Below are 21,555 nucleotides of genomic sequence, written 5' to 3'. Positions count from 1 at the left end.
CCCAACCTTTTCTCCATCCACCCATCCATGCATGCATCCATCCATCCCTTTCATTTTTGTAATTTTTGAGGGTTAAGAATATGTAATGACATTGTCTCTCTTCTCCCTTACAGTAACTGCCTCTGTTACATTTTTGTACACACTAATATACACCTACAAAAGAAGCACATACCTACAACACACCATTTATGTGTGTCCCAACCCTACACACAAATGCTTTGTGCACAGAGCCACATGCACATGCACAGCCAACACCATACACAATCCCTGTGTGCCCACCTAAACCCAGCTCCTCTTTCCCATGTGAGCATTCACAGCAAACCCTTGATACCTGGAGGGAAGCATCAGAGACCTGGCAGCTCCCCACTCTACATGCCCAGCCTTTCCATCTTCACCACTCTTTTCCCTCTGCTCCCTCCCTCCCCCAACTGTCACCTCCTGCAGGGGAATAGGAGTCTTTCTGGAGTATGAGTGCATACGTTGAGCAAAGCCCACCAGGCTGTCCTCCTCATATGGCAGAGACTATCAGCATGGCTCCTAGGGCCAGCCCTTTGGATCTGTGGGTTGAAAAAATACCCCCAGGAGGTTGGGCTAGATAGAGGTGGAAAAGGGCAAAAGGGTGACATTGATCAGGAATCATTGTACACATAAACAGATGTGCTAAGTCGAAACTCCATTGTGTAACAACTTCAAGATATTAAAAGAAAAAAGAAGAGAAAAGATAAAAGGCCCCCAAGCCCACCAAGGTGCATATGCAGGGCAGCCACAGGGCCACCAGGCTGATGGATGGCCACATGACACCCTACGTGAGCCTGCACACATGTGAGCAGGCACTGTTTCCACTGGAAGTCACTTGGAAGTCGGAGTTTGCTCCCAAGGCCTAGTCACCTAAGTCCAGCTCGTCTGCTGTACGTGAGCTTTTTTTTTTTTTTTGGGGTGGGTCATGGGGCTTGAACTCGGCCTGGGCACTGTCCCTGAGCTCTTCAGCTCAAGGCTACAGACCTAACCTTTGGCCTGGGCACTGTCCCTGAGCTCTTCAGCTCAAGGCTGCAGACCTACCCTTAAGCCAAGCCCCACTTTCCATTTTCTAGAGATTAGTTGGAGATATGAGTCTCAGGTCCTTCTGTGCCTGGACTGGCTTTGAACCTTGATCCTCAGATCTCAGCCTCCTGAGTAACTAGAATTACATGTGTGAGCCACCGCTCCCAGCCTGTTCGTGAGCTTTTGGCCTGGCCCTGAGGAGCAGGGCTGCATGGGTTAAAAGCATCAGTTCTGATGTCCCATGCTCTGGACACATCCTGGTTTCCACCGGCCTCTCTATATACTTATTGCACACATCCCACACATGGCTTGTGTTTGAGTTGCTTGAGCTTTGGGGACAGCAACTTCCTGTCTCATAAGGAGAGTAGGTCCCACCTTAAGTGCACCTTGCAGGAGATGCTCTGAGCAGGGGGCCAGCAGGGTGTGGGTGCTTGGAGGATGCTGTTGCCATTGTTACTTTGGCTTCTGTCCCAAACTCCCATGTGCCCTTTGGTAGGGAGTTCGTGTGATGAGAGGAGGAAGGCGGATGGTGACTATGTCACTAACCAGATGCTCCCCCAATGCAAAGCCCTCATTATCTTACATGCATATTCATAAGGCACAGGCTCAGCCCTGCTCTGTAAATGGGTCAGAGACAGGAAGTGGAGGCCAGTGCAGAGATCAAGGTCCTGGGAACAGGAGGAGCAACAGCACATCTGAGTCCTCATGGATGGGAGGATGGTGAGACGGGATGGGAGCAAGAAGGGGTTGGAAGAGAGTCGGGAGTTTGGCCTGGTGGTAGAGTGCTTGTCTAGCATGCACGATGACCTGCGTTCGATTCTTTAGTACCACATACATAGAAAAAGCTGGACATGGTTCTGTGGTACAAGTGGTAGAGCTCTAGCCTTGAGAAAGCCCAAGACAGTGCTCAGGGCCTGAGCTCAACCCCAGGACTGGCAAAAAAAAAAAATAAATGGAAGAAAGAAAGAAAAAGAAAAAAGAAGTTGATTGGAAGAAGCTGGGGAGCACTGAGGGACTGGGCAAGGTTCAACTCCTACACTGTTGATTTGAAGTAAGTTCTAATGAGATCAGAGTAGAGAAGACTTGGAGCACGGAGCACGTTGTCTGTGGAGCCAGACGTGCTTTGAGTGGACACTGGGAGCTGAGGTTGTCTAGGTGGAGTGATGGTGTGGGGACGATGGGCCAAATGAGACACTCGTGTTTCTCTCAATGCATAGAGTTCCCATGGCATTGAGCAGATGATCTGAATCATAGAATTTTAGTCTTTCAGTGCGGCTCAGAGGGGTTGCTGTGCTCACACAGTTGTTGATGTGGCTCTGTCTTTGGTGGTGTAAGAGACAGAGTTATTTTGGCCGAGCACAAGAGACTCTAGGACTGAAAGAAGTGAGCTGGCCAGTGCTGCCAAGCGATGAAACCTCTTCATCTATTTTCTTGAATCTTCACCAGATTTCCTGGAGCAAAAATGACTATTTCTCTTTTATAGATGAGAAGCGTGAGGCTGAAGGAGGCGGAAGAGTCGCCGAGACCAAGCTACACAGTGAGTGCCATGCAAAGCAGCTCGGCCTCTGTGCTGAGTGTGATAGGTCCATGAGAGCCCACTGTCAGGGATGTGGCCAGACCAGGGCAGCACATTACCCTGGGGTTCTCTGAAAACTGACAACCTCAAACCAGAAGAAATGTTTCTCTACTTCAGTCCTTTCAGTCCTCCCCTCCTTTCTTAGGATGTGTTTGCTCACAATTGCTCTTTGAGATTGGATGGGATAGGAGCCTTACTTCAGGGGAGGGGTGGAGGTAGGAGAGGCGAATGTTCCCCCAGATGGCGTAGGCAGTGGGTGATAGGGAGGAACGTGAGTCCTAGGCGTCGCCCAACTGGGCATTTTAAATGATTTTTTTTAAATGTTATTATAGAGGGGTTGCAGTTACATAAGTCAGGTAATGAGTACGTTTCATTTTGGACAATATTATCCCTTCCCCTTCTCTCTTCCAGTTTTTCCCTTCCATCTCCACCCACAAGTTATATAGTTCATTTGCTATATAGTGTCTAGTGAGTGCCGTATTACATTTGTTCAGCCTCTGTCCTCTGGACATTTTTGTGTCTGGACCTGGACAGGGAAGGGCTGCTGGGCAGAGAACTCAGGGAAGTGACCAAAGGATCTGATCCAGGGCTGGGGGTCTGGTGGGTTCACCTTAGCACCGGGGACTGCTTGGATAGCAGGCGGCCATGTGGGGCCTGTTTTGGTATCCATCAGAGCAGAATGAGGAAATTGAGCTGGTGTTTTAAGTCTGGATGTGCATTCAGCAAAGAGGTACTGCCCTATAGACTGTTGAGCCTGAGCTGTGCACAGGGCAGTGTAGGACAGGGGGGCAGCCAGCAGTAAAGCTGATAACCCATGGGCAGCTCATGTCTTCTAAGGATTACTGAGCAGAAAGAGGGAAGGCTGAATTTTATCACCTCCACTTCCCAAGAGAAGCTGTGAAGGACAAGCCTTGGGGTCGAGGTCATGGCTACACTGGGTAGGGGGGGAGAAGAGGGTGTGGCCTTATAGCTCTACTTGTGTGGACTTGAGCAGCAATAAGAAACACTATAATCACAGCCAGGGTTTGGTCTGTGCAGTTTACCCATAAGATGTCCCATCTTTGAGCCTTAGTTTCCTAATCTATGGATTGGGGTGCAGAAAACATCTACTTCTCAGGGCAATTGGAAGGTGCCAAGAAAAAGACTGTGACACTTTCTCAAGTCTGGTGGGAGTCTGAGTTATTTGTGAGTTCTCAGAAAGCTCCTGCTGTCCAGGAGACACAAAGAAAGCAAGAGGGGATCCATGCATTTCCTCTGGCCAGAGGAACCAGGTAGTGGCTGTACTTCTCTTCCTTGAAAACATACGGGACATGAGCAAGTCTTTGAAGGGGCTGAGGGCGATGAGGAGAAGGGCCTTCATGAGCAGAGCTTTGTGTGGACAAAAGTAGGGGGGAGGGAAAGTGTAGGCTGTGTATGGGGAACAGTCCTGTCACAGTTAATGGCCTCGCCTGGTGCCCCATGAATCCTGGAAGGAAGCCGTCAGGCTGGATCTTTGGCTCCTAGGGCCAGCTGTGAGGTGCCTAGATTCCTTCCCTAACATTATCCAGTCTAGAGTTGGAGAAGAGGGCTGGAAGCTGAACCAGAGTAATTATGCAGCCCTGCTGCCCAATCTCTCCCATCTCCCTGGAGGGAAGAGGGATCTGCCAGGAAACCCTCCTCCCCTCTTCTCCTGCTTCCCTCATCCCAGCTTAGCTGAGGCCTAGGATTTGAGTCTGCCTAGGGAGTGAGGGGCTATTGAGCACGGCTGTGAGAAATGTATGGTCCAAGGAAGGTTGGTTGAAGTCATTAGAATTTGAGCAGGTGAATGGAGGGGTGATTTGAAAGACTGTGAAGTGGAAGTCTTAGAAGGAACAGGGACCACGGTGGGCTGAGACCAGGTGTTTAGATGCATCCAGAATCAGATTAGGGGTCTGGGTCTAGTGGTAGAGTGCTAGACATGTGTGTGTGTGTGTGTGTGTGTGTGTGTGTGTGTGTGTGTATTGTGGCTTGAACGTAGCCTCTCACTCTTGTGTGACTTCTGCTCAGGGCTAGCCCTCTACCACCTGAATCACATTTCTGCGTCTAGCTTTTTTTTTTTTGCCAGTCCTGGCTTGAACTCAGGGTCTGAGCACTGTCCTTGGACTTTCTCAAGGCTGGAGCTCTATCACTGGTGTTGCTACAACACCACTTCCATCCCTTTCTAAGTATGTGGTAACTGAGGAATGGAACCCAGGTCTTTGTGCATGCTAGGCAAGCACTCTACCACTAGGCTCACCTCCAGGCCCCAGCACTAGGCTTTATAAGTAAGAAAGCTGAGGCCCTGAGTTTAAGGACCAGCAAGCACATGTTCACACATGAGCCTAAGCAGCCCTTGGAGCTGTGAAACAGAGGCTCAGAGAGGTGAAATGACCTGCCCACATTCCTTTATTCAGTCACTCATCATTCAGCATGTTCTGTGTCAGAGCTGACCACTTCTTGGATTCTGTACCTAGGGATGCCAGTGGTCCCCTAAGGGGTCACTGGGTGATCTTGTTGGAGCTCAAACCCAGGTCTGTTTCCAAAATCGTGTTTTGGACCACGTTCTGAGCCCGACTAGAGTTCGGTGGGGTTGCACAGCTCCGTCTTGAGGGCTCGAACGCTGTGACTCTCCTACCCTACGGTCTCGCCCCGCGCACCTGCCCAGGTAGGTTTGGCCTTGGTGTCGGGCGGCCTGGCTTCCGCAGGAGGGGGCGTGGCCGGGGCGGGAGGGCGTGGCTCGTCCGGGGGCGTGGCCGGGGCGGGGCGGGGCCAGGCCCCGGGAGCTCCAGCGCTCGCGGACAGATCCGGCGCCCGAGTCTGGTACCCCGCGCCCCGCACCTCGCCTCTCCCGCCCGCGTCCCGCGCCGCCGCCGCCGCCGCCATGGGGGCCTGCCTGGGCGCCTGCTCCCTGCTCAGCTGCGTGAGTCCGCGCCTGCCACCCTGTCCCCGCGGCGGCCCCGCACTTTCCTCTTCTTTTCTCCCCCGCCCCCGAATAGTTTCTTTCTCCTTCCTCCGAACTTGACTTTGCCGGTCCGCACCCGGCCTCCGCGTCCTTCGGGCCCCTTCTCCGCTCGGCGCCCCGCCGCCACCCCGCCCGCTCGCTCCGGGCTGGCGGCCGCGGGGACAGCTGGTGTCGCCGCTCGGGTTACCGCGGGGAGGGCGTGGCGCGCGGGGCCGGGCGCGGACGCCCCTCGGGGGAACTGGGGAGACTGAGGCCTGGGGGCGGCTGGAGGGGGCCCTGCGCCCGCGCCCCATCCCGCCCAACTCGGAGTGGCTTCGGGGTGCGTCTTTCTCCTCTCTCGGACGCTCTGACTCTTTGTGTGCTGCCTGATCCCCGCCCTAGTCTGCTGCGTCCCTCCTGTCTGTCTGTCTGTCCGTCCGTCCGTCCGTCCGTCCGTCCGTCCGTCTGCCCGTCTGTCTGTCTGTCGGCCAGTCAGCCTTGTCTGACTTTAGTTTGACGACTAAGCCAGTCCAATACTCATCCCGCGGCTCGGGGCTGTCGGTTCGTGGACCCGTCGCCTCCCAGTCTCTGGGCAGCCTGGGCTGCTTGGTGAAGTCTGACCCAGGCTCCCTCCCTCCCCACTTCACTTCCCCAGCAAGCGCTGGACCCTCCGCTCTTCTCCCCTGCGCTGGGCCGGGCCGGGCCGGGCTGGGGCGCAGACTGGGCTGTCAGAGGCCACCTGGGCCAAACTTTGGATTTGGAGATCCAGGAATCAGGGAGCTTTGGGGGTGCCTGGTGGCCTGTGTCGGGGACAGTGTTGTGTGTGTGGCGGGGGGGGGGGAGCCAGCGTAGAGGGGGAGCTCTAGCCAGAGCCCGGCTGCGAGGCCCCCTTTCCTTTCCCTTTTCCCCTCATTAAATCTGAGGTTCATTCAAGCAGCTCCCTCCCCTCTCTGGCCCCACACAAAGAGGGGTGGGAGGAGCTGAGAAGGGGCTCCCCGGAGTCTGCCCTAGGAAAGCTGAGGACTCGCTTTCCTTTGTCCCTGACTTGTGTGTGGTAGGAGGGGGCTCGCAGGCCCGCCAGAGCTGAGAATCTAGAGGTTTTCTTTGTAGCCATTTTCTGAGAATGATCTCAGCCTAGGGAGGCAGTAGAATGGGAGGGGAGGGGAAAGGATCCCCTAGGCTCATTTCTTGTCCTCTGCCGATCTCCAGTCTGTGAATTATGTGTGGAAGAGGAGGAAGAAAGAGGGAGGAAAAAAGAGTGAGGAAGGAGGAAGAGGAGAAGGAGATGGAGGAAGAGGAGGAAGAGAAAGAAGAGGAGGTGGGGGATCATCTGGTGCTTGAACTCCCTCCATGTCCAGGCCCTCTTGTTTGCCAGCAGAACTTCGCACACTCCACCAGATTCCCACCTCGTCCTGCCTGGCCAGGAAGGGTGGATGGTTGGTGGTGATGGGGTCTGGAGGAGGACCAATACCCTGTGGCTGTGGGCTCCCACTCCTGCCCTAGTTCACGGTGTTAGTAGTGCTCTCCTGATGTCTCAGTGATGCTATAAGAAGACGTGCAAAGTGCTGGCCCAGCTCCTGCTGGCCTACATTGAATCCTTTATGTGGGAGGGAGCTGCCATCCTGGAGAATTCCATCTGGAGAGAATACAGAGCCTGGTGCTAAGTGCAGATTTCTGAGACCAGAGAGGCTTGGAAATGCCCCATGTATGTACAAGGAAACAGCGCAGAGATGTTAACTCACTTGCCTAACGATGGAGGAGCTGCACAGTCAGGATTAGAATCTGATTCTCCCATCCAGGCTGCTGCCCTCACCTTCCCTTCTCCCCCACATGTCCTAGTTGTCTGTGAGGCAGCACTGGTTCAGGGTAGAACTGGAAGCAAGTTCCTGAGCCTTTACTATCTGCAAGGAGCCCGTTTCTCCCTTTTGTGCCCTCTCTTTGGAGTTCTGACCTCTGACATTTACTGTGTCAGGTCTGGGTCTGCCCCAGTCCTTTGACATCCTCATTGTCATTTTACAGATAACCCCACCAATGGTGACCATTTACTATGTCTTTCCTAGAGACCCAGCACTTGGAGCATCGAGCCCTCCAGTAGTCCCAGAACTGCTGTGAACACTTTACTTTTTATTTTATTTATTTTTGTCGGTTGTGGGGCTTGAACTCTGGGCCTGAGCTCTGTCCCTGAGCTCTGCAGTTCAAAGCTATTGCCCTACTCCTTGAGCCACAGTGCCAGTTCTGGTTTTCTGATGGTTAATTGGAGATAAGAGTCTTATGGACTTTCAGTGCCCAGGCTGGCTTTGAACCCTGATCCTCAGATCTCAGCCTCCTGAGGATCTAGGATTACAGGAGTGAGCCACCACACCTGGCTAGCTATGAGCACTTTATACACTTTAACCTTTCATTTGATCCTCACAACGACCTCAAGGAGTCAATTCATAGTAACTAGGATTACACGCAAGAGCAATGGGCGCCTTGATTTTTAGCCATTTTTAAGTGTGCGGTTGAGTGGCATTAAGTACCTCACAGTGTTGTGCAACCATCAGAACCGCCCTTTCAGTCTTCTGCCATCTTCCGTTACATAGTCACTCCTAGTCCCTTGTTACGTGGATCTCCCTTTCCTGCCAGGAGATTGGACCACTGCTGGTTCAATCTAGCGTGGTCTTTTCTGCCTGGTGAGTGTCACTTAGCATCATCACATCACGTCCTCAGGGTTCCTGCATGTTATAACACATTTCAGAATTTCCTTTCTCTTTAAGAGTGAGTAGCAGTCTTGACCACATTTTGTATTTGCATCCACCAGTAGCCTCGAGGGTTGTTTCTCTCTTTTGCCTCCTGTGAGTAGAGCTGCTGTGAGCATGTATGTGTACCAGTATGTATGGGTACATATGTTTGTTTTTCTGCGTCCAAGTCCTTTATATCTTGAAGAGAAGGCTAGATTGTTTTGTTTTAAACATAACAACTCAATACTGTGGCCCTGCCCAGAGCTGCCTCTCCTCACCCAGTGACCAGGACTGGTTCTGAGAACCTGTGTCACCAGCTCCAGAGATGACCAAGAGAAGGATGAATGACACAATGACCCCTGTTTCTACTGTGCCAAGCCTTGCTTGGCTCCGGACTATCTAGTTTGCTAGGGGAGCTTTCAGTCCATGGCAGGGTACCAGCAGCAGAGGGTGGCAGGCTGCTTTCTGGGTGATTCTTCATTGCACAGAGATTGAATTAGTTGAATATTAAGAAATTTTGCAGCTCCCAAGATCCCAGATCAAGGGCTGCTTAAGTTCTGAGTTCTCCATTGGGAGAACTGGGCTGGTATGTAGGTTCAGTCGCTGTTAGTATTCAGGACTTTTCCACTACTGCCTGTCCTCTGTAGTTGCGGCAGATTCCAGTACGTTCACAAAACTTAAAGCTTTTATGCTTGTCATAGTATTTTCCTTGATTAAAAAAAAAATTGGGGGTCAGGAGTTTGGCCTAGTGGTAGAGTGCTTGCCTAGCATGCAAACAAAACAAACAAACAAAAAAACCAACAAAAATGTTCCTACTTGTTTATAAAATCAGCTTCATCAAGAGATAGTCAATTTAGGGGTAGGAGTTTGACTTAGTGGTAGAGTGCTTGCCTCAGACCCTGGTTCAATTCCTCGGTACCACAGAAAAAACTAAAAGTGGTGCTGTGGCTCAAGTGGTAGAGCTCTAGCCTTGAGAAAGCCCAAGGACAGTGCTCAGGCCCTGAGTTCAAGCCCCAGGACTGGCCAAAAAAAAAAAAAAAGAGATAATCAATTTAATTTAGAGATAGTTTCATGTAGTTTAGTTATGTGTTGCCTGTAGTGGCACTGTGTGTGTGTGTGTGTTGTGTGTGTTGTGTGTGTGTGTGTGTGTCAGAAAAGCCCCCATGGTAGGTACTGCGATGCACATTTAGCTTCCAGTATCCTGGCTATTTCCCATCATGCCTAGTACCACCAGGCACTTCCGTGTATTTATGGGAGCACACGTGGCTCCCCTCCCCTCCCTCTGGCGGGGTGTGTGTGTGTGTGTGTGTGTGTGTGTGTGTGTGTGTGTGGTGTTTGTTTGAGTAAGTATGAGTGAAAAGTGTCCTGGCAGGCGCTGTTCCAAGTGTGTGAACTTTGTTCTGCCAGCAGCACTTTTTTTCTTTCCCTCTTTTTAAATCTGCCCTGGTTTCTGGCTTCTGATTATTAGGCCCTGGGAGATCCCCAGGTTTCAGGTATCAGGAACACTTGCATTTGGATCCCTGAGAATCAGAGTGGATTGAAAAGGCTAAACTATCTGAATACAGGGCAGCTTTCCAGTCTCAACTGAAGCAGTAGCAAGCTAGAGTCAGGGCCTAAGGGGTGTCCGGTTCCTGGGGTCAGTTTTGCTGTGGTCTCCAGGCTTTCCTCTGGCATTGGAAGGATTATTTTCAGGGACCTAAAGTCTTTTTGCTCAAGACTAGAGCTCGATCTCTGTGAGCCACAGTGATACTTCTGGTTTTCTGATGATTAATTGGAAATAAGAAGAGTCTCCCAGACTTTCCTGCCCTGGCTTTGAACCCGATCCTCATTATCTTAGCCTCCTTGAGCTACCACACCCAGTAGTTTTTAAAAATTAATTAATTTTATTATTATTATTATTATTATTATTATTATTATTTAGTGAAAAAGACTGCTGACAATGGGTTCATGGCCTGACAAGTAGTGTAGCTCTGTGGACAGAGCCAGGTCCTTGCAGTACACAGAACTGAGCCAGAACCCCAGTTCCTCAACCTCCTGCTGGATAATTGTGTTCCTTTCCCCTTTAGATGTCTGCTTTTCCATCAGTATGACACATGTATAATTTGGATATAGTTGGTGATAGCTTACTACTTAAAGCTCAGAACTCTTCTCCTCCTCCTCCTCCTCCTCCTCTATACTTGGACTTGAACTCAGGGCCTTGCACTTGCTCTGCTTGCTGGTTAGGCTGGTGCTGTACCACCTGAGCCACCTGACTCTCTAGGACTTCTCTGCCTGAGCTGCCTTTAAACTGTGCTCTTTCAGGTTTCAGCATTCCCTTAAGTAGCTGGGATTACAGGGTAATCCACTTGTACATAGCTCAGTGCTGCTCTTGCCTTACTGTGGGATTTTCTTTTCTTTTTATGGAGATCTGTACTTGGAGCCTTGTACCCCTTGAGTCACACCGTCAGCCTTCTCCTCCTTTTTTTTTCTTTAGTTATTTTCCAGATAAGATCGTGTGCTATTTGCTTGATTGGATTGGGAATTCCTACCATCCCCCTACCTGTACTTTTCAAGTTGTTAGGACTGCAGGTGTGAGCTGCTGCTGCCTCTTTACCTGCCCACCCTCTCAGGGCAGATGTGCTGCCTGGCCCCAATCCAGCCTCACCCCATCACTAGAAGCTCTCCTCCAGCTCATGAAGCTCCTGCCACCGGGGCCCTCTTCCCCTTCTTCTAGTGCCCAGCTTCTGCCACCCAGCCCCCTCAGGGACCATTCTGCTTTGCTTCCCGGCTTAGGTCTCCCTCCAGGTCTAAGTACCTAGGTGAGGAATGGAGCAGTTTGTAGTTGTTCTGTAAGGCCTGTTTCCTCCAGGGCTGAGCCTCCAGAAGGGTGAGTCCTGTCCTCCAGATGCTACCAGCTGTGAATGGTGAGGGCTCTTTAATGGCTCACCTGTTCTAGTGTGCCCTGGGGAGGGCTGAGGCAGAATGGGCCACAGACTGGAGAGGGGAAGTGCTTAGACTGCCACCTGCTGTCCAGGACTGGTACAGTCTAGGGGAAATGGCTGCTAGAGATGAGGCTCATAGACTTTCCTGCCCAGGTTAGCTTTGAACCATGATCCTCAGCTATCAGCCCCACGAGTAGCTAGGATTCTAGGTGTGAGCTACTGGCTCCAGGCCTCTGATATTTATACTCCTTCCTTCCTACCTTCTGATAACATTGGGATATGAGCTCAGGGCCTTTGTTCTTGCTAGACAGGTGCTCTACCACTTGAGCCCTGCCTTCAGCCTGAGTCTGTGTTCTCTTGCTTACTGGCTGGTGGTCTTAGGTGACCCAGTTTCCCTCTGCAGCTTGAAAGTGACATGGGGATCTTCTGGGGAAGAGCACTCTTACCTGCTCAGCACAGGCTTGAGATGGTGCTGCCTGAGCAGGGAAAGAGATGGCAGAGAGTGACTCAGGTATTCTGTCCCTGCCATCCTCCGACAGGCGTCCTGCCTCTGTGGCTCTGCCCCCTGCATCCTGTGCAGCTGCTGCCCCTCCAGCCGCAACTCCACTGTGAGCCGCCTCCTGTTCACCGGCTTCCTCTTCCTGGGCGTGCTGGTCTCCATCATCATGCTGAGCCCTGGAGTGGAGAGCCAGCTGTACAAGGTGGGAGGCCTGCGGTGGGCTTCGGGGCTTAGCAGGCAGGGGGAGGTGGTATGATTTGGGCATGCTGGTAGTCAAGCAGTAGGGAGGAGTCCAGGAGTCGAGGTTCTCCTAGGTCACTGGCTCCCTGGAGGACCCTCTGTCATCTTGGATGCCAGCCAGGAGCTGCCTCCACCCCGCAGTGACCAGCCCTGGTGGAGACGGCTCTAGGAAGCCATGTCAGATAGGCCACTGGGCCTGGGGTGGACCCTAAGGATAGGGCAGCTGGGAACCAACAGTGACTGGACCGGGGTCACCTGGGAGGTGGACGGGAGGAGGTGAAGGGTGATGGAGCTGGAGCTGGGCTCAGCCCTGCGAGAGCTGCCGGGTTCTGAGTGGGGTGGTGGGATCCTCACATGGCTCCGTTGTCTCCACAGCTGCCCTGGGTGTGCGAGGACGGAGCCCAGACCCCCGTGGTTCTGCAGGGCCCCCTGGACTGCGGCTCCCTGCTGGGCTTCCGTGCTGTCTACCGCATGTGCTTTGCCACGGCGGCCTTCTTCTTCCTTTTTACCTTGCTCATGGTGTGCGTCCGTAGTAGCCGGGACCCCCGGGCCGCCATCCAGAATGGGTGAGGGACCCTCCCATCTTGCACCCTCCCCTCAGTGGCTCTCCTTCCCAGCCTGTCTCCAGGGTTCCTAGATGCTGCCCACAGATGTGAGTCCAGGAGTCAGGGGCCTTTGCCTAGAGGACTGTGCCTGCTCAGTGATGCCCACTGCTCAGCTGAAGATGGAAAGCGCAGGCCAGCGCCAGCGGCTGACCCCTGTAATCCCAGCTACTCAGGAGGCTGAGTTCTGAGGATTGTGGTTTGAATTCAGCTTGGACAGGAAAGTCTTTGAGACTCTTGTCTCTAATCAGTCTCCAAAAAGCTGGAAGGGAGCGGTAACTCAAGTGGTAAAGCACCAGCTTTGAGAGAAAAAGCTAAGTACAAGCCCTAAAACACACACACACACACACACACACACACACACACACACACACACACACACACACTCAGAAAGGGCATGACAGCATCAGATAGAATCCAGCTGACATAGTTGGGCCACATCCTCACAGCTGTATTCATGGCTCAGTTCGTTTTTCCAGTGCCTGGGGCTTGAGGGTTTTCTGAGTGTAGACAGACTGTGATCATCAAAAAGTCTCCCTCCCAGGTCCTGCTTCTTGGGGTGGGGGATCTGGGGCAGGCGTGCTCTGGCTTCCAATGTCCCTTCCCGGACTCAGCGACTTCCACCCACCCCTCTCCCCCACTGTAGGTTTTGGTTCTTTAAGTTCCTGATTCTCGTGGGCATCACCGTGGGCGCCTTCTACATACCCGATGGCTCCTTCTCTGAGAGTAGGTGGAGGGGGGACCATGGAGGGACAGCATGGGGGATGGGACTGAGGTCTGGGTGGAAGGGAGCTGCCCTTGCCCTGGACCACTGACCCCTCTGCTCTTGAGACAGGCTCTTCAGGGGTCTGGGGAGCTGACTTGGTCCCCACCTCTTCTCTGCCACGCTGTGTCCCTGTGGAGGGTGTGGCAGCTGGGGGGTGGCTGTCGCCCCCACCACTGCACCCCTGGCTCAACCCCTTTTCTTCCTCTCCTCCAGTCTGGTTCTACTTTGGCGTTGTGGGCTCCTTCCTCTTCATCCTTATCCAGCTCATCCTGCTCATCGACTTTGCTCACTCGTGGAACCAGCGCTGGCTGGGCAAGGCCGAGGAGTGTGACTCCCGAGCCTGGTACGCAGGTCAGTGCCGTCCTGCTCCATGCAGGGCCTTGAACTTGGCAGTGGGGCGGGGGCGGGAGAAGGGGGAATGGGACAGAAGCTCAGAGCAGCTGTCTGAGCACCGCAGGAGGCATCACACAGCCCGTGTGTGAGGTCCCTTCAGTGGTATCTGGGCTAGACTGCTGGTGGTTGGAACCTCAGTGATGGAAGGAGCCCCCACCAAGCTGTTCCTAGTTCTTGTGACTAAACTCAGATGCCAGGCTCAACCCAGAGGCAATTCCACCCCTTCAACCTCCAGCCACCTCTCCCTAACTCAAGAGCCTCGTCCACTTTTCCCAGCACTGTTTTGAATTCATTGCATTTATTTTTTTAGTGTATTTATTAGTACTACTTTGATGCCAGTACAGAACTTGAAGTCCTTGCAGTCTTGCTCTTTTCACTTGTGTGTGTGTGTGTGTGTGTGTGTGTGTGTGTGTGTGTGTGTGTGTGTGTGTGCGTGTGCATGTGCATCCATCCTTGGGCTTGAATTCAGGGCCTGGGTGCTATCCCTGAACTTTTGTGCTCAAGGTAGTGCTCTACCACCTCAGTCACAGCTCTACTTCCTGCTTTTTTTTTTTTTTGCCAGTCTGAGCTTGAGCTCAGGGCCTTGGACTTTCTCAAGGCTAGAGCTCTACTACCTGAGCCTCAGCACCACGTCTGGCTTTTTTCTATGTATGTGGTACCAAGGAATTGAACCCGGGTCTTTGTGCATGCTAGGCAAGCACTCTACCACTAGGCCAAACTCACGGCTACTTCCTGCTTTTTTGGGTGCTTAATTGGAGACAAGTGTGTCACAGACTGTCCTACCCGGGCTGCCTTCAAACTGTGATCCTCAGGTCTCAGCCTTCTGAGTAGCTAGGATTACTGGCATGAGCCGCTGTGCCCAGCTCTTTCTTGTTTGTTTTTGTTTTTTAAACTCAAGGCTGGTACTCTACCCCATGAACCATACTTCTGCTTACAGCTTTTTGCTGGTTAATTGGAAATAAGAGTCTCATAGAGCGAGCCAGGAGTTTGGCCTAGTGGTAGAACGCTTGCTTAGCATGCACGAAGACCTGGGTTCGATTCCTTGGTACCACATACATAGAAAAAGCCAGAAGTGGTGCTGTGGCTCAAGTGGTAGAGCTCTAGTCTTGAAAAAAATCCAAGTATAGTGCTCAGGCCCTGAGTTCAAGCCCCAGGACTGGCAAGAAAGAAAAAAGAGTCTCATAAACTTTTCCTCCCAGGCTGGCTTCAAACTAAGATCTTCAGATCTCAGCCTCCCGAGTCGCTAAGATTACAGGTGTGAGCTTAAGACCAGGTAGTGAGGTGCTCAGTGAATACACTGATTTCTGATGACAGACACTGACTGTAGCAAGTGAATCATCTTGGTGGCCCAATCATCTGGGTGGCTTGTGGGAGACATAGATGTCACTCCTCAGATGGGGAAACCGCGGCCCAGGAGGCCTGAGGTGGAGGAGTGTAGCCTGGCAAGCCACCTCTAGGTACCAGGAGCCCCTGTGTGCTTCCTGCCTCCTGAGTCCTCTGCTTGCCGCCCTCTGCCCAGGCCTCTTCTTCTTCACCTTCCTCTTCTACGCGCTCTCCATCGCTGCCATCGCCCTGATGTTTGTCTACTACACCAAGTCCAGTACCTGCCACGAGGGCAAGATCTTTGTCAGCCTCAACCTCACCTTCTGCTTCTGCGTCTCCATCATTGCTGTCCTGCCCAAGGTCCAGGTGAGCCTGCCTGGAGCCCCGGCCGCTCAGCAAGTGGGACTTTGCCTTCGACTTTCCCCTTAGGATCCCGGTTCCTGGGTTCCGAGGCCCCAGGAAGTGGCGCTGAGCAATGCAGATCAGCATCCACGACAGTGCCTGGCTTCCAGGGGACTCTTCTAATAGCACCTCTGGATTACACTGCACACCCTGTGGTGTCCACTTCCGAGTTTGGATATGGGCATGCTAGGGCACTCACCGTGAGCACAGTGGTCTTTAGGGGTCTCTGGCAGAAAACCTCTTTTTCTCAGAGCTCCCATTCCTTGGTGAGAAAGTTGAGGCTTGCAGAGGGTGATGCTTTGACCCAGAACCCACAGCAATCAAGAGTTCATTCACCAAAACACTTCCTGAGCATCTACTATGTGCCAGGCCCTCTTCTAAGTGTAGAGATGATTTATCTGTGTGGAAGGTGGCCGTAAGTAGCATCTGCCATGTATGTCAAGAGGTCCTTACTTTATCATCTTCTCCTTTCACAGAGAATCTGAGTACAGATCCTCTGGGCACTGGGGGCTCACATCTGTAATCCTAGCTACTCAGTAGGATGAAATATGACCATCAGGGTTCAAAGCCAGCCCTGGCTGGAAAGTCCCTGAGACTTTCATCTCCACTTAACCACCAGAAAATCAGAAATGGAGATGTGGCTCAAAGTGGCAGAGCATCATCCCATAGCAAAAAAAAGCTCAGGGACGATGCCCAGGTCCCACAATTGACCTGTATGAAAAAATCGTCTGAAAAAAGTACAAGCTTGAACCAGTTGCTAGGGGCTCACACCTCTAATCCTAGCTACTTAGCAGGCTGAGAATCAAAGATCATGCCAAAGCCAGTCTGGGCAGAGAAGTCTGTGAGAATTCTATCTTCAATCAACTGCCAAATTTGGGAAGTAGAGCTGTGGCTCAAATAGTAGAGCACCTAAGTTGAGCAAAAAGGCTCAGCAACAGTGCCCAGGCCCTGAGTTCAAGGCCCAGTGCTGCCCCTCCCCTCCCCCTAAAAAGTACAGACTTGGACAAGGCCACCCAGCTAGTAAATGATGGGGGTAGGATTCAAACCCAGGCAGGCTACCTCTAGAACCTGCAGTTTCCATTATTATTATTTCTCCTCCTCCTCCCTCTCCTCCTCCTCCTCCTCCTCTTCCTCCTCTTCCTCCTCTTCCTCCTCTTCCTCTTCTTCCTCTTCCTCCTCCTCTTCTTCTCTTTCTCCTCCTCTTCTCCTTCTCCTCCTCCTCTTCCTGTTCCTTCTCCTCCTCCTTCTTCCCTAGTCCTTTGTTAGTTTGTGTGACTTGAACTGAAGGCCTGGGCGCTGTCCCTGAGTTCTTTTTGCTTAAGGCTAATGCTCTACCAATTTGAACCCTATTGCTACTTCCAGTTTTCTGGTGGTTAATTGAAGATGAGTCTCATGGACTTTTCTGCTTGTGCTGCTTGGAACCCTGATCCTCAGATCTCAGCCTCCTGAATAGCTGGGGTTACAGGTGTGAGCCGCTGGTGTCTGGCTCCATTCATATTTTCAAATGTGTATGTAGTGATTGATGGGAAAGGCAATAAGAGATGAGTCTAAATAATGGGAGTCTGGAGGCTAGCGCTAGGAGTATGGCCATAGATGGGATGGCAGCTGCTGTAGAGGAGCACAGGGTCTCCTCAGGCGTCTCATTCAACTACCAAGGAGGTGTTGCCTTTGTGGAAGTTAGGGAACAAATGTGTCAAGAAGGGGTCAAGCAAGGGCAAAGGCCCTGAGGTGGATAAGGGTTCTACAGATTATGGAGTGTGGCTTGGTGGCAGATCCCGTGGAAGTAAGGACAGGAGCAAACCTGGAGGCTTCTCCTTTTCCACGCTGCCCTTGATGGGTTTGCAGAAAGGAGGAAGTCTGAAATCTGAGGGGTGAGGACAGAAAGAAAACCTAGGACTCTGGGTGGGGTGGCTGGTGATGGAGTTGGCCGTGGGGAGTGGGTCTGGGTGGGGCAGGGGGTTTTACCAGTGAACATCTCTCACCAGGAGGCCCAGCCCAACTCAGGTCTGCTGCAGGCCTCCGTTGTCACACTGTACACTATGTTTGTCACCTGGTCAGCCCTGTCCAATGTCCCTGGTGAGTACAGACCTGGGCTTGAGGCGGGCTGGCCTGCCGAAGGGATGGGTACCCTTCATGTACAGCAGGGACATGCCAGGCTAGCCCATCTCTTACTCAGTCCTCCGGGGAGGTGTGTGTGTGTGTGGGGGGGGGTGCCATCTGCTCCTGGAGCTGTCTGTCTGTCTGCCTGGTGCTCTCTGTCCATCTGCAGGGCTCCTCTGCTCTGCAGCGCTGGTGGCACAGGCTGAGGGAGACTGTACTCTTTCCTCCAGACCAGAAGTGCAACCCTCACCTGCCTGTCCCCCAGAGCAACGAGTCTCTCCCAGAAGGCCCTGTGAACTACGAGACCCAGTGGTGGGATGCCCCGAGCATCGTGGGGCTCGTCATCTTCATCCTGTGCACCCTCTTCATCGGGTACAGTGTGTGCTGGGCTCTGGGGAGGGAGGACACACGAGCCGGGACACTTGACTGGACAGGGCCCTCACAGGTGGGCGCTGCCCTGTGCTGGAGGGACCAGGGAAGCCCTGTGAAGCCGTGGTGTTCAGTACAGGGCACTGGGGCTGCTTCCTGGCCTGGGGTCCCTTCTAAACACAGGGCCTCCTGGTCTCCCGCTCCGGTGAGGCTTCTGGGTCCTGGTTCTATGTGTTACCTGCTGGGTGGCCTTGGGTAAGTGGCTTAACCTTTCTGAGCCTCCATTTGCTTCTCAGGAAGAGGAGCAGGGTAGCCTCCGTGTTGATGGCGGCACCGGGGCCCCACAGCCTCCCTGAACGAGGGAGTTCGTGTTGAAGATCACGCAGTGGCTTTTTAGTGGGCCATCTGAGCAAGTACTCATTACTGTGGGCAGTGGACCTGGACTGCCTGTCCCTTTTTTATGTGTCTGCTGCGGCTGGGGTGTTCCTGGGACTTGAACTCAGGGCCTTGTACTCGCTGGGCAGGTGCACTTGAGCCACGTCCCAGTCCTTTTTGCACAGACTCTCACACTTTGACCCAAGCCAGGCTGGACCACCATCCTACTATTTATTTTTCCTGCACAGGTGAAATGACAAGTACTCATTGCCATGCCCAGTGACTGGTTGAGACAGAATCTCTAGGCTTATTGTTGGAACAAGCCTAGAACCTTCCTTGAGCCTTCTAATAGCTGGCCCTGACCCATCACGCCCAGCTTGCTCACCTTTTCAAAATACAAGTTGGCTTTCTACAATTCTGTATATCTCAGACTATTGAATTCTGTCTTACACATCAAGAGCTTGTCATAGAAAAATAATGTGCAATCATAGTTATGATGATTATGATCTGTTAGTGCCATTACCTCAGCTTGATAAAACTTAAGAGTTTCCAGGGTATGATGCTGGCTGCATACCTGTAACCCCAGCATTCCAGAGGCAGAGGAAGTGGGGGAGCCAGAGGAGCCACCCGGGCTACGAAACAAGACCCTGTGTCAAAAAAACACATAAAACCAAACGCAAGCAACAATGAAGACAACCCCAGAGAATCCTTAGACTTGATAAGAAGTGATTGTAACTGATTATTAGCATTATTAGTGAGTGGCACAAGGGACTCAACTCGTGTTTCTGTGAGAGTGATAAATGAAGGGTGATGGTAAGAGCAACGGTTTATTTAGCTAACTTTGTGCAGGGCACACCCAGAATCTTGACATCATTGTTCTAATTCATCCTCCCCACAGCCTTAGGAGTGATTTTGAAGATGGCAGCACAGAGGCTGGCAGAGATATGCCTTGCTGAAGATCACCACAGAAACTGGGGGGTAGGGTTAAGAGTCAAAACGGTGTAAGACTTCTCAGTCACTGGCCTCTGAGACCATCTGTGGCCAGTGCTGTGACCAGTGCCGAGGCTCGCAGGGCCACCTGCTGCTGTCCCGTTGCCCTCCTTGGTAGCGGTAGCCGAGCCCTCCACTTTCCTGTCTCCACAGCCTGCGTTCATCTGACCACCGGCAGGTGAACAGCCTGATGCAGACGGAGGAGTGTCCTGAGGCCATGCAGCAGCAGCAGCAGCAGCAGCAGGTGGCCTGCGAGGGGCGGGCCTTTGACAACGAGCAGGATGGCGTCACCTACAGCTACTCCTTCTTCCACTTCTGCCTGGTGCTGGCCTCCCTGCACATCATGATGACACTTACCAACTGGTACAGGTACGGGCAGTCCAGCAGGCGGGGCGGATGGGAGGGCCTGCCGCTTGTCTCCTTTTCTCCAGCCCTTCCTTCCCCAGTAATTGGGTACTTGCCCAAGGCCTGGCAACAGGGTATCTCTTAGACCCTTGCAGGGCCTACCCATGCCTTGCCTCGGTTTCCTTGTGGCACCTGTATTGGCTCAGCTCCACAGAGGGATCTCAGGGTCAGAGTTGGGGTTCCTGGTCAGAGGGTTAAGGTTAGGGTGTGGTAGTCAGAATCAAAGTCCTGGAGTCAAGGATGGGAATTGTGAGGCCTAAGGGTGGGGTGGCATCATGTGAAGCCTCAGCTCCTGTGGGTTTCTCTGGGAGTATTGAATGGCAATAGTTTAGCATGTGTGTGGTTGTGGGTGTGTGTGTATGCATAGGTACACACACACACACACACACATAGTGTTTGGTTAAAAATTGGAGTGGGGGCTGGGAGTTTAGCCTAATGGTAGAGTGCTTGCCTAGCATGCACTAAGACCCAAGTTCAAGTCCTCAGTACCATACACATAGAAAAGTCAGAAATGGTGCTGTGGCTCAAGTGGTAGAGCACTAGCCTTGAGGAAAGCCCAAAGACAGTGCTCAGGCCCCACGTTCAAGCCCGAGGACTGCCAAAACAATTTGGAGTGGGGAGTCTTAGAGCCAGTCCTCGTGTGGCAGGCTAAAGGAGCTATGAGAGAAGTAGTGATATGAGGCTTGGGGTCAGGCTGGCTACAGGTCAGGACTAAGGTCAGGAGCTCCAGGGCCCCAGGATTAAGGTCCAGTGAGGTCAAACAATTAGAATCACAAGGTGAGAGCCTAGGAGTCAGGCCGCTCTGTAAGTTTAGAACTGCAGTCATGATGGTCATTGAAGCTGCGAGCTCATGACTTAGTTTTGTAACCCTAGCTACTCAGGAGTCTGGGATCTAGAAGATCCAAATTCAAAGCCAGCTGGGAAAGAAAAGCTCTTGAGATTTTATTTCAACCTAACGAGGGAAAAGCAGGACTAGAAGCATGGCTCAAGTGATAGTGTGCCAGCTGAGAGAAGAAAGGAAGGAAGGAAAGAAGGAAGGAAGGAAGGAAGGAAGGAATCAAGGAATCCAGGTCTGAGGGAGCTCTGTGGTACAGGCCAAGGGCTGTGTCTGGGTCACGAGGCACCATTTGTTGGCAGTGTTGCAGAGACTAGAGTTGCTGACCTCGGGGTCACCCTGGGTCATAGGCCCGGGAAGGGGGTGGAGCTGAGGATGGAGGCCAGGCTGACATGATGGATGATGTGTTCCAGCCCCAGTGAGACTCGAAAGATGATCAGCACGTGGACAGCCGTGTGGGTAAAGATCTGTGCCAGCTGGGCAGGGCTCTGCCTCTACCTGTGGACTCTGGTGGCCCCCCTGCTCCTGCCCAACCGAGACTTCAGCTGAGGCAGAACCTTGTACTTCAGACACAATGGCCACCAGCCCACCTTCCCCTCCCCACAGCCAAGCTGAGCCCCCCCCCTCAAAAAACCTGGCCCTTTTCTAAGATGTGCACCTTTTAGTGCCTTAGGATCTCAGCAGCAGCAGCAGCAGCAGCTCACACCTGAGCCCCTAAACCATGAGCTGCCTCTTCCTTCCCTGCCCCTGGTCACCCACAGAAGAGCCCCCTATCTCAGAGTCCCGCGTGGGGGCTGAGGAGACAGCTGGCCAGAGCTGCTCAGAGGACAGCAGACATATGAAGGGACCCAGCATGGTGGCCGGGCCTCCCTGGCCCTGTCCACTTCCTGGACCATGTGCCTTACTGAATCCCTAAGACTCTGCCCCCCAATAAACGAACTTGTATGTATGTCTTCCCACATCCTGTAACCCTCACCCCTGCTCCTGCTGCCATAGGGGGTGGGGGCTGAAAGTCCGAGCTGAGGCCAATGCCTGGGCCCTGTCCTTTGGGTCCTGGACA

At 52.7% G+C, this 21,555-nt stretch overlaps 1 protein-coding gene across 2 annotated transcripts; it reads left to right on the top strand.

Moving 5' to 3' along the window:
- The first annotated feature begins 2,515 nt into the window (after positions 1-2,515).
- Positions 2,516-21,183, top strand: Serinc2 (serine incorporator 2). Of its 2 annotated transcripts, none has more exons than XM_090333823.1 (10): positions 2,516-2,578; positions 11,736-11,897; positions 12,311-12,501; positions 13,184-13,263; positions 13,517-13,654; positions 15,216-15,385; positions 17,407-17,497; positions 17,752-17,893; positions 19,409-19,624; positions 20,909-21,183. In XM_090333823.1, exons 1-10 carry the CDS (start codon positions 2,525-2,527, stop codon positions 21,042-21,044), a joined length of 1,380 nt encoding a protein of 459 aa, XP_090189949.1. In that variant the 5' UTR covers positions 2,516-2,524; the 3' UTR covers positions 21,045-21,183. The 2 variants fall into 2 exon arrangements, with proteins under 2 accessions (XP_090189949.1, XP_090189950.1); XM_090333824.1 differs by lacking the exon at positions 2,516-2,578 and adding an exon at positions 5,483-5,534.
- The last annotated feature ends 372 nt before the right edge of the window (positions 21,184-21,555 follow it).

This window comes from Megascapheus bottae, chromosome 6 (genome assembly GCF_031878675.1).
Source record: "Megascapheus bottae isolate mThoBot1 chromosome 6, mThoBot2.hap1, whole genome shotgun sequence".
Classification (NCBI taxonomy): domain Eukaryota; kingdom Metazoa; phylum Chordata; class Mammalia; order Rodentia; family Geomyidae; genus Megascapheus; species Megascapheus bottae.
Note: the sequence above shows the minus strand (reverse complement) of the source record. Positions and strands in the feature narration are given on the sequence as shown.